At 42.3% G+C, this 19,838-nt stretch overlaps 1 protein-coding gene across 11 annotated transcripts in view; it reads left to right on the forward strand.

Moving 5' to 3' along the window:
* Positions 1-19,838, forward strand: part of myo3b (myosin IIIB) — a 655,750-nt gene that overhangs the window by 602,606 nt on the left and 33,306 nt on the right. For 8 of the 11 annotated variants that reach the window (XR_013577968.1, XM_078552132.1, XM_078552136.1 and 5 more), the window contains 3 exons: positions 8,268-8,377; positions 8,756-8,802; positions 9,015-9,162. The exons of 1 other annotated variant lie outside the window; for it this stretch is intronic. Coding sequence is in view for 8 of the 10 variants with exons in the window: in XM_078552132.1 (XP_078408258.1) it covers positions 8,268-8,377; positions 8,756-8,802; positions 9,015-9,147 (290 nt within the window). In the remaining 2 variants the exon portion in view is untranslated. Of the gene's footprint in view, positions 1-8,267; positions 8,378-8,755; positions 8,803-9,014; positions 9,623-19,838 lie in introns of those variants that run through there. 2 more of the 11 variants (XR_013577969.1, XM_078552138.1) reach the window with 2 other exon arrangements.

A 19,838-nucleotide genomic window follows, 5' to 3' on the forward strand; every position in this document is an offset into this window, starting at 1 on the left:
CTATCTCTTTAGCTTCCTCCAGCCCGATGACAACCCCCAACCCCCACCGCTGCCCAGAAATCTTCAGTGCTTCAACTTTGACCTTTTGCCTCCTTTACACCACATTGGTTGCTATAATTTCTGCCTTCTTGGCCCTACGCCCAAGAATTTCCTTCCTAGACTCTTTAGTTTCTTCACCCCACTTCTCCTTTAAATCCCTCCTTACCTTTATGACCAAACTTTTGGCCACCTGTCTTTCCACTCCAGTAGTTCTTTATTACAGTATGGCATTCATTTTCCTCCAATTACAACTCTGTGAAGTGCCTTGGACAGTTTTCTATGTCAATGGTAGTGTAGACATGTCACTTGCACCAACTTCTGTAAGTTTATATGAACCCAAGCACACAATTGAGTGTATTTTTCCCTTATGTGAACTGTGACTATAAATGGGGAAACAGTTTTTGCAGACTTTTAGGGGTATTTTGACATTGAGAATGTCCAGATGGGGGTGGGGGTTAAAGTTGTCAAAAATATTAGTGCATTCGGAAGCCGCTCCCAATGGGCACCTTCTGGGTTTAACTCTGGGATGAGTTTGGCCGTGTGTCCATAATCCCACCAGAGAGATGGGTTAGTGATTTGAAAATTTTAATCACTGAATTGTCGCAGTATTCAACCGACATTTGAATTTCATAGTGCATGCATGGGTTTCCTGGGCTTCCTGGAAGACAGCATTGAATCCAAGGTGAGAAGAGAACATCAATTTATGGGGTGCATTAAAAGCCAGGCAAAGAACTGAAATAAATAGTCAGTACTCACAGCTGCCGTCTTACCTACCACTGGGAAAAGGTGTGTTGAAAGTATTTGTAGTGAGAGCCTAATTTCTGCACATTGGAGGTATTGAGACTCAAGCTCAAGCTGGGTGGTGCCATGGCTGCCTTAGATTGAACCTCGGACAAATGAGCATGATGCAGCAACAGCCTACTGGGGAGAGACCAGCAGATCATAGACTGTGGGCCAATGCCTATTTTCTTGTTTGAATTATGTAGTCCCATTTGGGAAATACCTAGAACCAGTGTAAATATGTTTAAAATATGTTTCTGAAGTAAAAACTGCATGTTCCTAAGGCTGAAAATTGTATGTTACTAAGAAATTGCCAAGAGTGAAAAACATAAAAATTCTATGGATTTTCTTTTTGCAAGCAATGGTGACATGTCACCATGCTGCTAAATTTTGAACACAGGTAGTGTAAGAAATGGTCAAAAGAAGGATCACTAAGGACAGCTGAGATGCGAAATTATCTTATGGTGCACTCATACATAAATCTAAGTTATTTTTCATATCTGTTGCTAAGGAAGAAATCTACCATAGCAACTACTTATTCCGGGCAAGATTATTTAAACTTCAGAGAGATACTTGCACTCACTTATCATCCAACATGCCCATATTCATCCACTTAGCTGTAAATTGCCCCATAGGTCATAAAGGAGAGGGAGGTTGAGATTGGTGACCAGGGTGGTGTGGGTTGTGGGGGTATCTTCCACCAGACTTTTTTTTCTCATTCATTATTATTTGGTTATGTTTCCTAATATTTGCATATCTTTGAAGCATCACCATCTGAATCGAGGGTATCTACTTCCTGAGCCCTAGAAGTTACAGACAAAGATGTGGCATTCTACAATCTACGTATGAGCAGATGTTGGGGCAAGGTAGTTTGTGGAGAAGACAGGGCATTGTTCTTGTGCACAGTGTCTTTTTGCATGAACAATGTGCAAGCTCCATTACACTTGCTGGTGCTGGAGCAAGTGGCACCCAGTCTATGAGAAGTACATCATTTTCCAGTTTCCACCCAGGGTCCTTTGGATTCTAGCATGTTCTGAAGATATCACTTGTGTATTGCAGACTGGTAATTGGCACACTTTATAGGCTTGATAATGAATCTTTGTTTGGTGGCAAGCACCTCTGTGCATAACTTCCAGTCCTGAACATTTGACGTCTGGCCTGGCTCACATCTCTACATCCAACTGCCCATAGAGTTCACAAATGTGTGTCACTGGTTCTTCACAGAGATTGTGAAATGATGTCCCTAAATTCTCAATTGTTGCACAATGCTCTTTGCTGGTGAATAGGACTTTTGCTGATTTCACCTTCTCACTCCATACAGAGCACCCACTGAATTGCATTCTGAAAAACAGTGAAACCCAAAGAGAGCAGCACACACATCCCTACCAAAGTGATCAAAGATGCAATGGGCATCAATTATACGCATGTTGTTTGCTCTTCCTGTGCGAAAGTAGAGCATAGCATTAATGTCCTTAAGACACCAATGTCAGGACTGTTTATGACAACATGCTCATTGGAACAGGCTGAAAATGCACTGTGAAGCAGTTCATATGCTAGCTTCTTCTTGCTTGGAGAACGGTGCTGGGATTGGTACCACCTCCAGATCTGTTTTGCTGTACCTTTGATGAAACGCATGGCAGTATTTCCATGTCAACTAAGTGTGTTATGTCATCAATGATCTCTCTTGCAGACTTACACCATTTTTTGGAGAGAAACCGGAGTAGATTTTCCTTGTCACTATAAGACAAACATTTTGACTGTTGCTTTGAGATTTTCTGGTCAGGAGAGAACACTTTAATGATTTGTATTCCTCTGCTGACTTCCATTACCTTTCTCCACTTTTGATGCTGTTGGTCTTGTATCTGTCCAGAACCAAGTGGATTACTCTTAACTTATCCATCTTCACTTATCTCACAAGAACTCTCAATATTTGGTCAGTAAACTTCCCAAATGTTGATTGAGGTTTCATGACTTGAATCACTACCATAGCATCCCATACCTTGTTGTCCCACTTGGCATCACACAAATGGAGGGGACTGGGTTGAATGACCCCTCAAGAAAGTGTAAGAGCTATGCTTTTTTTTGTCTTGATGAGGGATCCATCATGATTTGCTAGAGGCAAGGGCAATGTTCCCAATGTATGAACCAGTAGCTCTTTAATGTCCACTTTTCTCACTGCCCCAAAAAATAATAGTCAGGCAAATAAGTTTTGATCATTCTTCAGAGCAATCTCTTCTACCATTTACTTTGGTTACCGTACATTTTCCTGTGTCCTTGAAAGTCTTCAGTTTCATCTTCTTGACAAGATCAAGAAAGCTGACATCCTGGTTTTGTAGTTACTGCTGATAAGAAGTCATGAATGCGTCATCTCCCTTTTCCTTGGCCTCTTTAAGGTCCGAGATTACAGGTGCTGGTACAACTTGGCCTGATGTGACACAACTGATTTGTGTCCAAGGATCAAAAGTATTAACCATATTTTGAATGGTGTCCATGACATTCCTCACATCCTTTTCATCATGCTCCTGTCACGTCTTGTCCAAATCAATGCGTGATCTTATTTACTATGACCAGCCATCTCTTGACAGTTTCTGTTTATAGCAGCCCTCTCATGCTGTGACAAGGTCCATCTTTGTACAACTCCCTTATTGAAAGTAAACCCTGTCAAACTTTCCTTTGTCTTGAAATCATGGTTAGCCATCTGTTCAATAACTTGATCACATGCAGTCTGCAAGAAGCCGTACTTTTATTATCTCTGGGCAACAAATTGTCCTGCTTATAACTCTGCATTGATATCAGGATGACTTTCTTTCAAGCTGCACACCTCAAGCCAATATGTTGAAAGATACCTGGTAAAGTTGATTCAATCGTAAGCAAAGAATCATGGCAGCATGGAGTGAACACTTGAAAGATGAAGTTCCCAGTTGGTTAGCCTGGTTGCTCTAATAAATAGCAGCAATTCTTCTACCACATTGATGTAACCACTCAAGAACTGAAAAGTCATGCTGTTTTTGCAATTATTAACCAAGTTGTAGCAACTAATGAGTGTCTGGAATCTATCCAGAGTTGAGGGTGTCATCGAAATTAGCATTGAGGAAGGCAGTCTGAAGTTCAACTGCCAGATTGTAAGTCAGGTTGACATCATCATCTGGTAGATTGTCGATATAAGGCTGCCATCTTAATCTCTGTAGAGCTTCACATGCAATTTTGTAAGCTCTAACACTCCTGTTGTAATGATGGCTGCTTACAACGCCATTGACAGAACCTGCCACAACTAATTCAGATTCAGTGATGATGTCCTAAAGAGCGTCACCTGCAAATCTTTTCCCATTGCAAGCTATAAATGTGATTGCAGTGTGAAACTCCCCCATGCAAAGAATGAAGAGGGCATTCCTCCAACGAATCATCTGGGCCTTTGCGTAAATTGCCTGGTCCATTACTACGATAATCTTATCCAGTCTGAGTTTGTCTGCAATATCAACACTCTACTGCGAGATTGTGTTCACTTTACTGAGCTCAGTAGGGCTAGCATCAATGACTGGGAGGTAGCCAATCACTGTGGGTTTTCATGCGTTTTCTGCATATTTTGTAATATTTTCTACAACATGCTCACTTTTTGAAGATGGGAACATTGATTTTTGTGATTAGTGGTCTTTAAACTAATAATGATACGAATTTGAAGTATTTCCAAGGAAGCAACTGCAGAAATGCATTTTTGAGACGAGGCCCACAATCTATCAGCAGAGAAAGGTGCAGTGGAGAGGGAATCAGCAGAAGGGTCAAGCTCCTAGAAGATATTGCCCATATAATAAGATACACAGGCAAATGCTGCCAATTAGGGACTTAATTACTTCGGGTTCCCAGAGGTTGCGTCAGTGGGGGTGCTACCAGTTTTGGTGATGGACGTCAGCGCCCCCCCGCATTAGAGTTTTAAAAATTCATTCATGGGATGTGGGTGTCACTGGCCAGGTCAGCATTTATTGCTCACCCCTTATTGCCCTTGTTCAGCGGGCATTTAAGAGTCAACCACATGTGGGTCTGGAGTCACATGTAGGCCAAACCAGGTACGGACGGCAGATTTCCTTCCCTAAAGGACATTAGTAAACCAGATGGGTTTTTACAACAATCATGGTCATCATTAGATGATGATCTCTATTGGATTCAAATCCCACCATCTGCTGTGGTGGGATTCGAACCTGGGTCCCCAGAGTATTGCCCAGGGTCTCTGGATTACTAGTCCAGCAACAATACCATTATGCAACCGCCTCCCCCCCCTCTGCCTGTTAACTCTATTTTTTCTCTCCACAGATGTTGCCTGACCTGCTGAGTATTTCCAGCATTTTCTGTTTTTATTTCAATTACCAGCATCCACAGTATTTTGCTTTTGTATAACATAATTCAGTGTTGTGTGACTTGTGGGCCACTGATCTCAGTGCTTTCTCCACTGCAGTTGCCAATTAGGAAACCTGTGGAGGACCACCTCCAATCCCTCCCTAGCATTCTACAACTCTTTTGACTCGCATTGAGAAAGACAAATACCAGTAGTTGACCTATTCTTCTTTAAATATGGAGATTAACCTCCGATGATATCATTGGGGTTCGAATGTTCTTTTACCAAAGCCCTGCACAGGGAAACCATTGTAATTTTCCCAAAAGGCCAACCCGACAGGAAGAGGAACCTGAGCCAGAAAATACCAAAGAAGGTAAGGTTTTATTCCACTTTCCTTGTGGACCAGGAAGATTTGCCTGAGACAATCCTAAAACCCTCCTGGAAAGTTACCCGAGTTGCAAGGACTGTTCCTTTGATCTATAATGTGTTAATAATATAAGAATATAATGTTGGAAAATGTGAGATTATGCACTTTGGCAGGAAGAATAGAGGAGCTGAATATTATTTAAATGGGGAAAGACTGCACAAGGCTGCAGCACAGAGGGATTTGGGGGTCCTTGTGCATTAATCCTAAAAAGCTAACATACAAGTTAAACAGGTAATAGGGAAGGCAAATGGAATGTTGGTCTTTATTTCAAAGGGAATGGAGTATAAAAATAGGGAAGTCTTGCTAAAACTATACAAGGCACTAGTTAGACCACACCTAGAATACTGTAAACAGTTTTGGTCCCCTTATCTAAGGAAAGATATACTGGCATTGGAGGCAATCCAGAGAAGGTTCACTTGGATGATTCCGGGTATGGAGGGATTTTGTTATGAGGAGAGGTTGAGTAGGTTGGGCCTGTACTCATTGGAGTTTAGAAGAATGAGAGGCGACCTTATTGAAACATATAAGATTCTTCGGGGGCTTGACAGGGTAGATGCTGAGAGGTTGTTTCCCCTTGTGGGAGAGTCTAGGACCAGAGGGCATAATCTCAGAGTAAGGGGCACCCATTTAAAACAGAGATGAGGAGGAATTTCTTCTCTCAGAGGGTAGTTAATCTGTGGAATTTTTTACTGCAGAGGGCTATAGAAGCTGGGTCATTAAGAATATTCAAGCCTGAGATAGACAGATTTTTAATCAGTAAGGGAATCAAGGATTATGGGGAAAAGGCAGGGAAGTGGAGTTGAGGATTATCAGATCAGCCATGATCTTATTGAATGGCAGAGCAGGCTAGATGGGCCGAATGGCCTACTTCTGCTCCTGCATCTTATAGTTTTACAAGAGCGGCTTCAGTGTGCCATATGCAGAAAGTACAGGTATTGTGTATTCCAGCCAAATTTAACAGCAGGACCTCATTTGAATAGTTTTCTCCTTTTCCCCACAGCTGCTAAATGTAACATCTAGTCAAACATAAGAAACGCAAACTCATTAGCATATTTAAATTACTGCTCCACCTCTCGTGAGCAGGTTACTGGCATGCCTCCCATCCCTCCTTGGTCAAACTGGAAGTAGACACCTTCAGGGCAGCTTGGGATCAGGTTTCAGATTTTCCAAAATGTAAACCCCCCCCACTCCCCAACATCCTGCCCCCCACCCTGCCACTCTCCCACCTGCCCTGGTGGAATAAAATTCCCTCAATATGTAATTTTGTAGTCCATCAAATAAAATTAATCTTTTGTGCTGATTTATAGAAGGATAACTCCCTGCTCTTCAAATAGTGCGGTAGAATCCTTTAATCCCAACTAAATCACACACAGGAAAGGGAGGCCTCATCCAGCATCTCATCCAAAAGACAGCACCTGAAACAATCTGGCATTTCTTCGATACTATACAACCTAGTTTATGTGCTGAAGTTGTATGTTGGAGCTTAAACCTTCTGACAAGAGCACTGCAAACTGACACTTAAAACACATAAAGCAAATTTCGGCCGTATATTTTGAATTTTGAATAAATGTGTGATTTAAATTGTTAACCTGCTTGTTGAGTGTTCATTTGTGGCATGGTGGTGTAGTGAGTTGTTGAACTATACAGTGAAATCCATTTGCGCAGGCACCTGCTGTAGTGAATTCTCAATCCTATAGCTTTGTTCCATTTTAAGATTGATTCGAGTAAAAGTTATGCAATTGTACTGCTATGGGTGCCATTCATATATAAGAGAGAGAAAACAAGAAATAGGATTCCTATAGCACCTTTCACAAGCTCAAAGCAGATCACAGCCATGAATTATTTTTGAAGTGTTGTCACTGCTGTAATGCAGAGAAATGCAACAGTCAGTTTGTAAACAGTAAGGTTGCAGCAATGACCAGCTAATCTATTTTAGTGATGTTGGTTGAGGGATAAGTATTGGCCAGGATACCAGGAGAACTTCCCGGTCTTCTCCAAGTAGTGCCAGGACTAAGTTGGAGACTAACTAGAGTATTCCTACATTGTTTGCTATGTGGGTGGGCTGAGCCATTAAACATGTCTGATCATAAAACGTGTCTGTTTCCACTTGTGACAGCAATGTTACTGGGACATTGCCTGTTTTAGTAAGTCTTGTATCATTCGAAATCAGCACTGGTGCCAGCTTGTTCATTTTATTGATGCAGTGGCAGCCTGATAATGTAAATACGTTATCAGTCAAGTTGTCGGGGACACATACGTATGGGAGAGAGGCTTACATTTCTCAAGTGGAGGAAAAGAAACTTGGGGTTCAAGTTATCTGTTGTAAGCACTCATAACAGCTGATTACAGAGGTCTGGGTGCAGCTGGTAGAGAATGTGTGAATGAGGACTAAAGGGGAAAGAAAATGACACAAAAATGGTGGGTGTAAGCTTGGAATGAAAAATTTGCAATTAGCTGCAATCAAGATTTTGTTATAGAAATACAGGAACATGTTTAGCTATGTGCTCAAAATCTTAAAACATTTTTCTTGGGAACCATGCTGTTATCCTTGTTTAGCACTGCAAGTGTTAACAGTGGGGATTTAAATGAATAATGAGCTGTGGAGGACAGGAAAATAGATGAAGAAATTAGCAGTCGACGAGTGCATGTGGCTTTGGATTATTGTATAGTTAACATTGTGATTTAATGTTTTAGGATCAAGAAAGGAAACCGAACAAAAACAGTTAAGAATACCTCGTCGACGAATGCAGCAGCCCAAAATGCTGAACAGCCCTGAGGACAGCCTGTATTATAACCAGTTAAATGTGAGTTCAAAGTAGCAATAAAGCTCTTTGCTGACTTTGGGTCCAGATGATAATACCATTATAAATACCTGCCCCAACCTCTCCAGCCCCACCCCCATGCTCTTCTTCTGTCTGTCTTCGTGAACATGTGCTTATGCTCTTTATCTGTTGCTTTCATGTCAGGATGTCTGCCGTCACGGTGAATAATTGATGTGGTTTATCAAAGCCAAGCAAGATGCATGCTTCATCAGGCTCACTTGAGCTCTTTGATCAAAAAAATTATGCTGTGACTTCTGATATTATCAGCATCTGCTTGCATTCAACACAAAATCACTTTGAATTAAAAATTAACGACTTGCTGCTCTGCTGTTGACTGTGTGTTCTTGGCCCTCTCCACAGGGAATCCTACAATACCAAGAGAGTAAAAGAAAGCCAAGAAAACTTGGGTAAACAGATACTCTTAGTTCTTTCTAACTGTAAATAAAGCAAACTATTGTGTTATAGATTTCTGTATTTTTATACTTCTAAGAATTAGATTAAAGACTCTCCACAAAACAAACCCTTTATTTTATTTAAAATTATGTGATTGACATGTTAATAGATAGTACTTTACATGTGAAAAGCTTTGTTAAGTCACCCTTTTCCTTCTTTATCACAGTCAAATCAAAGTGCTGGACATTGAAGATGAATATTACAAATCACTGTCATGTATTGAACCTGTCCCTGAGGAAGATGATTCATTGAACCCTCCCCCTCCTATTCCAAGAGGACCAGGTTTTACTCATAGCTAAAAGTGGACTCTATAGGTAATTTAATGATTTTATATTTCTCTGCAAAATCTGACCAGCCAATTTCTGACTTTGGAATTCTCTTCCTCAAAGGGTGGTTGAGGTAGACTCCTTGAATATCTTTAAGACAGAGGTAGATAGACTCTTGATAAGCAAGAGAGTGAAAGGTTATCGGGGGTAGGCAGGAATGTGAAGTTGAGATTAAAATCAGATCAGCCACGATCTTATTGAATGGTGCAGCAAGCTTGAAGGGCCGAGTGGCCTACTCCTGTTCCTAATTCGTATATCCATATGTAATTTTTTTCATTGCCAGGTTTTGTAAACCATACACTGGAATAAGCACATGCAGTCTGAATGGAATTTTTAAAAATAATAGCAGAAATAAGAGTCAAATAATCCCTGAGAAACAGTTCATTAATCATTGTTAATTTTTTCTATAAAGAGGAAAAAACTATACACTAAAACTTATTTCTATGAAGTGCTCTGTCAGTGATTTTTTTAATTCTGCTTGCTTCTTGTTGTTTCATTCAAGTCCATCTCCATGGGGTTTTAATTCTGCTTGCGAGTATTAAAATATGCCCAGTATCGATCTGCAAGTTTTCAGTCAATTCCACCATTAATTTATTAACAATTTGAACGCTAAAGGGTTCTATATTTGTACCAGGCTTTGCATTAAATAATATTCGGTGAAAAATTTCACTCATTCAACATAAAAATATAATCAAAAAATGTGAAGACCAATAGACAACTTCAATAATCTGTGAATAAATTAGAAACTATCCTTAATTGTGTAGAAAATTGTTTCAATATTTCTCAACATGATAATATTAGAAAAGCTTGTGAAATGAAGATGCAAGAAAAACTGCATTTCTTTTGTCCTCCGGATTTCTGTATTGTAACTAATTATTTACTATTAGTAAAGGCAATAAAAATCATAGTTTATTTAGAATGGCAGTGGAAGTTACAGCAGACAATAAATCCAACCTTGCACACCTGTCATTAAAGGAAATTTCCCTTAGTAGCTCAGCGTGGGCTCAGGCAACAGCATGGAGGCCTCTTATGTTTATGGTGTTGGCTTGCAGAGTAACAAATGGGCTATCCAGGTGTCCTTTGATGCCTCCAGGTCATGATGTGTGCCTGCTACAGCCAATGCATAACTGGAAATAATGCAGCTGGTATACATACTGCTTCCTAACATAGCATTATTCTACAATTTACACATTTACTTCCATTTTTGGTGCATTTTTTAAACATACTCTGTTTAATTTTGAAATGGCATAAATAAAAGATATTTAGCTAATCTATAGGTTTGTACTTTAACAGTTTAATTGGACCCATCAAGGTGAGATACTTCAAGGTTAGGGAATAGAACACTTTTGTGTTTTGTTGACATCAACCATTTCTAGATCATCTTAGAAGCAAAGTTGTATCAGGTGAGACTCAAATTAATAATTTTCAGAAGAGACATGACGTCAATCCCTATTTGCCTGTTCGGATGGGAACAAAACCCATAGGAATTTTTCAAAGAAGAGCAGCAAGTTTTCCCAGTGCTCTGGCCACAATTTATTCCCAACCCCCACCACTGAACTAGATTAACTGGTCAAAAACAGAATTACCTGGAAAAACTCAGCAGGTCTGGCAGCATTGGCGGAGAAGAAATCAGTTAACGTTTCGAGCCTTCATGGCCCTTCGGCAGATCTGAAGCATAGTTAGAAGAAGGGAGAAATATAACGGGTTTAAGGTGGGTGGGGGGGGGGGGCTGTAGAGAGACATTGAGGGTGTGGTGATTGTGGAGATGAGCAGATAATCAAAAGATGTCACAGACAAAAGGGTCAAAGAGGTGTTGAAGGTGGTGATATTTGTCTAAGAAAAGTGCTAATTAAGAATGGAAGACAGGATATTCAAAGTACAGCTCTAGTGGGGGTGGGGTGGAAAGACTAACAAGGTTTTAGTTTTAGATTTAAAAATAAAGGAAATAGGTGGGGAAAGAAGAATCTATATAAATTATTGAATGATTAACTGGTCATTCATCTCATTAATGTTTATGAGATATTGCTGTGCAAAAATTAACTACCACATTTACCTACTTGACAACAGTGACTACAGTTCAAATAATGTTTTGGTTCTAAGCGCTTTGAGGCCTCAAAGATGCACTGAGATGATATCCCGCAAATGATTCTATTTCAGTTATGGAAATTCTAGGTTTCCAGGCGTAAACAATGCTATGTAATTGCACGTTCTTTCTATCGTTCTTTACTGTCACCAGGGGCTGAATTTTCGGCAGGAAGCATACTTTTGGCTCCCTACCACCACCCCACCCCCCACAACCTGGAAGAAAAGTTGGTCACAAACCAACTGACATTAAAAAGACTGTTGTTCAGTGATAATACACTGAAGGTTGGACTTCCACCCCTCAGTGGAGGGAAATCCTGACCTCCAGAGCGCCGGCCGATCAGATTGCAGTCCCAGCAGCACCAGAAGAGAGTAGTTGGTGCTGCTGGGACTCCCAAGGAGGCCCTGGGATGAGACTAGCATGGATCCCAGAGACGGGCCTTTTTGGGTGATGGGGGGGGAGTCAGGCACCCTGGGGGTGGGAGGATGGGTTTTGGAGGCCAGGCAGGGAGGCCCAAAGTCTAAGGGAGGGTTCCCCTGATGCGCATGCTGCACCCTGAAGGATGTGCCAACCCTTCTTTCCCACCCTTTCACCAACTTTGGTGAAAAAACGGCCTCCCCGCTCTCACCTGCCTTCCACTGCCCAGCATATTATGCCAGTGCAGGCAGATTAAGGCCCTTAATTGCCCCTAAATTGTGCAGTTAAGGCCACAATAGTACTAAAAGAGTGGGCAGGCTAGTGGGAACCTTACTACCCACTCCACATATTATGGGGACTGGATCGGGTGTGGGCGGTGGTCTACTCAGCCAACGTATTTTACATGCCCTTGCGAAAAACATACCTGCCGGGAGAGCTGTAAAATAACACCCCCCCCCCCCCACCCCCACCCCCCGTCAAAGTCCTGGAAGTTTAGAACTTGCACAGTTGCCTGCAAGCCAAATGTAAAACTGCAAGACTCACTCAACCCAGCGGCCAGGAAGTCCACCACATGTCTTTCTGGCTGTTATTCTTAGTGAGTCCCAGCAATTTTACATTTGGTTTGCAGAAGCCTACATATGTCCCTAACTTCCAGAAACCAACAACATGAATGGGGTCTTGTATAATGTACAACCAGTTTTTGTCTCAACAACTGTAAATTAGACACTTTACTCAGTTAATGTTTGGAATTTCCAAAGTTGAAACAGAAAGATTTATTTTTGGGAGATCATCTGTGCATTTTACCTGATATTATTGTCTGATATTATTTGAGGCTGGTTTAGAACCATTTTTCTTCCCCTGTACTGATATCATTCACCTTAGTGAGCACAAAATTAAATGGTGTGTTCCTGTTAATATATACATTTGCTTCTTCATTCAGTGTTAATGGTGCTTTGTCCATAATTCGTCAGTTATTTTTGTTGCTTGATGCATTTTTACAATTTGATGACCTGTAGCCAGTTAAAAGGAATATGGCTTTGAAGTAATTAACAATTTGTGAAATTTCTAATGTAGTTGCCAGCTTGAAAGTGTGTAACCAAACATTTTTACTAATGTTAAATTTCTTAAAGCTGAATAACCATTTTTGTCAGAAAAAAGGATGATTGTTTTATTGTTTACAGTGCAAAAAATATTTAGTCTCCCCACGCCATACAAAATTCCTTGGTTGAAGAACCAGCCAAGCCAACTTCTCCCATATTTCCAAGGGAGTCTTTTCTCTTTTCTCAATCTCTCTGATTGGCTGTGTACCTCTTTGTGATGCAACAGCTGCACACAGGAACTTCACATAAGAGAAATGCATAGGTGAACCACACAGCCGTACATGAAATTGTAACTGTGCTGCAATAAGTCATATGGATTCTAAAGTGCAATTGTTGCTATTAAAAGTCCTGCTAAATTAGCGTAAATTTTAATAACTACTTTGCAAGTTTCATAGTGTTTTTTTTAAATTAAAAAGTTACTTAATTTACACTATGCAGGTCGTAGACAAAAAAAATAAAACTTGTATGAGTATCTCTTTCTCTCCCCCTTTTTAAATAGCTATCTTCGCAGCTTGATTCCCATTCTAAGGAATTAATTTTTCCCCTGGTGTTCAAAGTCATTAGGGCTTTGGGCAGAGTAGATAGGGAGAAGCTGATCCCAATGGGAGAGTGGCAAAAGGACCAAATGCAACAGGAAAATGTTTTTATGCAATGTGGAGCTAGGATCTGCAGTGCGCTGCTTGAGAGCGTGATATAGGCATATTCAATTATTGCTTTCAAAAGAGAATTACCTGAAGAGAAAAAATTTGCAAGGCATTGGGGAAAAGGCGGGGGAGTGGGACCAACTGAGTTGTTCCTGCAGAGAGTCAAAATGGACACAACAGGTCAAACGGCCAACTTCTGTGCCCTAACCATTTTATGATTTCCGGTGGCTGACCAGTGGAACTTGCCAGCTGTTATGCTCAGTGGAAAGTTAGGCCCATTTTGAGTCTTGGACTTCATTTGATTTTGAGTGATAGGTTGTAGCCAAAGTTCAAGCACCCAGGCATAGCCCACCAGCTCTGGGCTGCCATAATATCAGGCAGCCCAATTGGGCTCTGGGCCCAAATGGTAGGTCAGTTGGGGAAACCCTGATGTTTGATGAGGGAGGGCAGCCAAAGCAGCAGTAAACATGGCTGGATGTGTGGAACTTGGAAGAGCACTCACTCCTGCTCTTCCCATAAAAAGAAAGAGAAATTTACCTTCAGCATATTGGTCAAGTCAGGTCACTAAGTGATAGTTGTTGAAGTATATATGGTGCACCTTTAATTCAGTCCAAAAATGGCAATCAGGGTTCTATTGACATTATCGAATTTTGATTTCCATTTTAAATGGACCTATCTCCTGATTCTGAGGCCACTCCAGCTGTCTAGTGGTAAGCCCCTCCATTGCTGCAGTGAAGGCAGCAAAGGAGAGGTAGGTCATTCCCTACCATTTTCACAGCACTGCCTCCCCATTTCCACTTTAATTGTTCTCATCTCTCTCTGTTTCTCACTGGGGTAAAAATTGGTTCATACTCAATCTGGGTAATCATGCACAAAAGTAAGTGAATTGGTACGCTAGTGTTTTCGGGATGCAACCAACTGCTAAGGACACCAGTTGCATCCCAAGATGGTGACAAAGATGAAGATCGATCATGGGGATATTGGCATCTGACCCACCGCTAAATCTGGGAGGGAGGAGGTCACTGTGGTGGGCGGGGTGGAGGAGCCAGTGGTGACCTGCTGCAGCCCGCAATTTCAATGTGAAGTGAAGAGGAGCTCTCCTACTACAGCTGGCTCCACGTTCATCCAAGTGAGAAGCTTTTACTTGCATCTTTGGTAGCAGCCACTAGAGGCATCTTTATGGACTTGTGGGTTGGCTACTTCACAGCCCGAAAAAACAGTGCAGCATGCACAGCACGAGCAGGATTTTTACCTCATCAGGTGGGCGCGGTGGGCGGGCGCAGGAGTGGTCGCAAAACCGACTGCCACCCGTGATCGGGCCCCGACCGCAATTTCATGCTGGCTGGCCAATTAATGGTCAGACAGCGTGAATCACACACTGCAACACTGAGCGCTGCCGGGGTGGGGGCATGAGGAGGGCAAGCACAGAGGTTTGCGCATGTGAGCGAATGCACGCACTGAAGATTTTTAAAAACATAAATAAAGAATTTAAAACTGTTAAAAACATGTCCCCTCATGTGACCCTGTCCTACCCACATGCCAATTGAGGCCTATTAAGTGGGCAATTAATGCCAATTTAAGGGTCTCATTCTACCACCACTGGTTTTCAAACAGTGGCAGGTGAGGGAGTCACCACATGTGGAGCCTGGAAAGCAAACACCGTCGTGATTGCTTGCAGGCTCCCGGGGTCGGGGGAGGGGGGCTCCCTCATTCGAATGCACAGTGTCTGATCAGGGGACCCAGCACCGGGTAATGGGGGGGAGCCACTCTCCCCTCTCCTGTGACCCCACCGCATGGCCCCCATCCACCCTCAATTACTTTTGGCTTGATGTCCCTCAGTGATCCTGGGCCTCAGTTGGGTGCATTGCCAATAGCTGCCACCGCTCCTGATGGCCCTTACGGACAATGGCAGAAATCCCACCTCTGATTGGCAGACAGCTCTTGGGAGGCAGAATTTCTGCCGCCAGGGTCCTTAGTCCCAGGAAGGCCAATTAAGTACTTGCTGGGCACTTAATAATTGGGGACCTTCTTCATCAGAGGTGACCTGGGGCTCCTGCCGATTCTTCAGCCAGCAAGCTCGAACCCCATTGCAAATGTTAAATTCCACCCACAGTTTCTGTGTCTGTGGGCTGAGTTTTCCTGTCAGCGCTGAGGCCCTGACAACAGAAACATATGTGGGCCCCAAGCCTGCATGTGACATGCCCACCAAAGCAACTTTACATCAGGCAGCCTGTGAATTGGTTGCCTCCATGTTCGCCATCCAATTAACTACAGCAGGCCCAATGAGAGGGCCTGCAACATTGGATGGCCAGTTGTCTATCATGTGAGATGGACACTGCTGAGAGAGGTAGGAGATTGTGAGGATGCCTCGAAATGGAGGCTCTCTTGGATGTCTGATGAACATGTCTTTAAAAGAAAGACCAAGAGATGTTAGGGCCTTTAGTGTGGAGGGATATCTCCTCCATAGGAATGATTGCAGCCGTGGCCATTTCAATTTTGCGACTCTGTCATTGGGTGTTTGAGATGAGTCTCCATTTGACCTCTGGTCAGCTACCAGAAGGCCACTTCTATCAGTTTATGGGCTCCAGATTCAGCCGGGAGCCCATCTGTTGCTAGTAAATTTCCGTTGGTGTGTGATAATGGCCCTTGCTGGGCGTTTAATTGAAGCTATTGGTTGTCTGGCTTCATGGAGCCGGCTGCTAATTCCCCTGGCAGTCCTCCCTGGGAAAACTGGCTAGAAGTTAGTCCCAACAGGGTTTTCTGCTACTTTCCCGACCCTCTGCTACCAAACCCCTCTCCATGGGGCTGAGAAAACTCAGCCAGCCCTGTGTCTTTGTATCATTTTGTCTTATCTTTTTTCTCTTTGTATATATCTATCATACACCTTCTTCAATCATATTGGTTTTGTGTCTTTTTATATTTTGTATTTTATTTGCTTTATTTCTTGTGATCTTTTATACCCTTACCTGTTTCTGTGTTCTCTTCTGAATCAACTTCAAAATCAGCCTGCATAATAGTTGCCTACCTTCAAAGTAAAACATTGTTAGTAAAATGCTTTGAGGTGTGATAAAGACATTATACAAATGTGTGCCTTTCTTCTTCTTTACTCCTTGCATTTAATTTCCCTCTCTCAGCTCCATAGTGTGCTCAGTGAGGTAGATTTGAACCTACGAGAGCAGAAACGGTGAACAGGCAGGACCTTAGCATGTCGCTGGGCTCAGAGGTTAGGAGAGCTTCAGGTCAGGCAGAATGGAGAGGCTGAGCAAACAGTAATTGCCCTCAAGGTGGAAAATTGAAGAATGCTAAAAATAGGAAGCTCAAAAAGTTGAATTGAAGAATTTTAAAAGATAAGGAAGTGGCATAAAAAATGGAAAGTATGGATAGAGAGTAATGAATTTCCTTTAAATGATTGCCATGTGTATTTTTGTGCATTATTTCTTCTTGTTCCCCTTGATCGCCCTGCAGTCAATGACAGAGGCTTGGATTTTCACAATGCTGGAGAGGTTCCCTATCATGGTGAAAGTAGCGGAAGAGGCCCAAATCCGGGAGTCCCATCCTGAACACTGCACCTACCATTTTCACGGGGACAGGAATTGGCCCGGGTTGGGACTCATGCATGGACATTTCGTGGAGGCAGCTGCCCACAGAAGTCAGCAGCTGCCTCCACTCATGTGATTTTTGGTTTGCGAGGTGTCTGAAACCTGATGTGTGCAGATTAGAACTGGTAGGAGCAGGTTTGAACTTTGTGGATTTGTTTGGATAGTCAGGTAGCCAGGGTACCCTTTTGGAGAGGTGAGGTACTCCTTTGGATATAGACCTGGGCAGCTTTGGGAGTGGTAAGGTGCCCTTTGGAAGAGGAAAGGTGCCCTTTGGGATTTTCAAAAATTAGGCATGAATGTGCGTACAAAATGCATAAACTAATTGAAAGTGTGAAGCTCATTGGTACTGTCAAAGACAACTGTCAAAAGTGTCAAGATGAACTGTCAAAGGGAGCTAAAAGGTATTTAAAACTCCTGCCCTTTAACTCTTTGAAAAAAATAATTTGGGGTGTTAAAAATAATTACTTGCTATTTCACTGTTTGTTGACATAAGCCTTAGGATTACCATTACTGGATTAATGCTATATGACTGACTTCACAATGTTCATTATCACAGTAGGGTACCTGCCATTTCACAGGTGGTTGACAGCTCCAAGTGATTTAGACTCTTTGAAATGATACTATGAATTCCAATGCTTGTTTTTATAAGGGATTATGCAATTGAATGAAATGTTTGTTGTTATAAGGGATAATGTATAGTTGAAGGAATGTAAATGTAGTAAATGTTTTTTTATGAATGGGTGTTTTTTTTAAAAAATAGTCTGCAATAGACACTTGGAACATTATTTTATTTAATCTCGGCATGGGCCCTGAGATCTGCCCATGGTAGATACTGGGTGAGTTGTCATGGTAGCTGTAAGGGAAAAGGATGGTGGGGGCATGGGTTGGCACACGTTGGCACTAAGTTAACACATACATACATTAACTTAGGAGCAGGAGTAGGCCACTTGGCCCCTCGAGCCTGCTCCACCATTCAATAAGATCATGGCTGATCTGATTGTAGCCTCAACTCCACATTCCCGCCTACCCCCAATAATCTTTTACCCCCTTGCTTATCAAGAATCTATTTACCTCTGCCTTAAAAATATTCAAAGATCCTGCTTCCACTGCCTTTTGAGGAAGAGACTCCAAAGACTTATGACCCTCTAGGAGAAAGTCAAGTCGCCCCTTACTCATCTAAACTTCAGCGGATACAAGTCTAACCTATTCAACCCTTCCTCGTAAGACAGCCCACCCATTCCAGGTATTAATTTAGCAGACCTTCTCTGAACCGCTTCCAATGCATTTACATCCTTCCTTAAATAAGGAGGCCAATACTGTACACAGTAGTCCAGATGTAGTCTCACCAATGCTCTGTATGACCAAAGCATAACCTCCCTACTTTTGTATTCAATTCCCCTCACAATGAATGATAACATTCTATTAGCTTTCCTAATTACTTGCTATACCTGCATACTAACTTTTTGCAATTCATGCACTAGGACACCCAGATTCCACTGCACCTTGGAGCTCTGCAATCTCTCACCATTTAGATAATATGTTTCTTTTTTATTCTTCCTTCCAAAATAGACAATTTCACATTTGCCCACATTATACTCCATTTGCCAGATATTTGCCCACTCACTTAACCTATCTATATCCCTTTGTAACCTCCTAATGTCTTCTTCACAACTTACTTTCCTACCTATCTTTATGTCATCAACAAATTTAGCAACCATACCTTTGGCCTTTTTGTCCAAGTCATTTATGTAAATTGTAATAAGTTGAGGCCGCAGCACTGATCCTTGTGGCACACCACTCATTACATCCTGCCAACCAGAAAAAGACCCATTTATGCCTACTCTCTGTTTCCAGTTAGGTAACCAATCTTCTATCCATGCGAATATGTTACCCCCTACACCATGCGCATTTATTTTCCTCAATAACCTTTGACGTGGCACCTTATCAAGTGCCTTCTGGAGATCTAAGTACAGTACATCCACCAGTTCCCCTTTATCCACAGCACATGTGATTCCTCCAAAGAATTCCAATAAGTTGGTTAAACATAATTTCCCTTTCACAAAACCATGTTGACTCTGACTGATTGCCTTGAATTTTTCTAAGTGGCCTGCTATAACTTTAATAATAGCTTCTAACATGTTCCCACAAGAGCTATGAAGAGCCACGGGAGTGTGTGGGAGACATAGGTTGGCATGGAGGATATGAAGGGACATTGGCAATGGGTGGGGGGCATAAGTTGGCATGGAAGGTATGAGAGGCCATGGTGGGGGGGGGTGGGTGGGGGCATGAGATGGCATGAATTGGCATAGGGAGTGTGTGGAGTGTGAGGGCTGGAGGACTGTTTTATGTTTTCTGTTTTGTAAAACAACTTCAACACAGTGCCGGAGCACCGAGGTCAGCCTTTCGCCAGCCTGCCTCCACACCCAGCATCTTCCACACTCATTCTGGGGTCACCTGACCCAACTCCCAGGAAACCCTGCCACCCTAGAATGAATATCCAGCATTCCGGGCCATTTTCTCCTGGGTCGAGTTTGCACAGCCTAGAAATATCCCAGCTCTGCGCTCCTCACTCAGGAACAAAAATCCAGGCCACAGTCGACAATACTATCCTCCTACAACATTTCTCTTCAGTTGTCCTCCTCCTTGGCCTGCCTTCCCTTATTTTCACTTGTAACTCTAATAGTCTTTACACCATCACCTCTGGAGACCCCAATAATCTATCTTTGGCTCCCTCGTCTTACTCATTTAGTCATTGCTCCATGGCAACATCATCCAAAGTAATGTGGTCAGCTTCCACATGTATATTGATGATGTGCAGCAC

Source organism: Cetorhinus maximus, chromosome 11 (assembly GCF_964194155.1).
Source record: "Cetorhinus maximus chromosome 11, sCetMax3.hap1.1, whole genome shotgun sequence".
Lineage (NCBI taxonomy): Eukaryota > Metazoa > Chordata > Chondrichthyes > Lamniformes > Cetorhinidae > Cetorhinus > Cetorhinus maximus.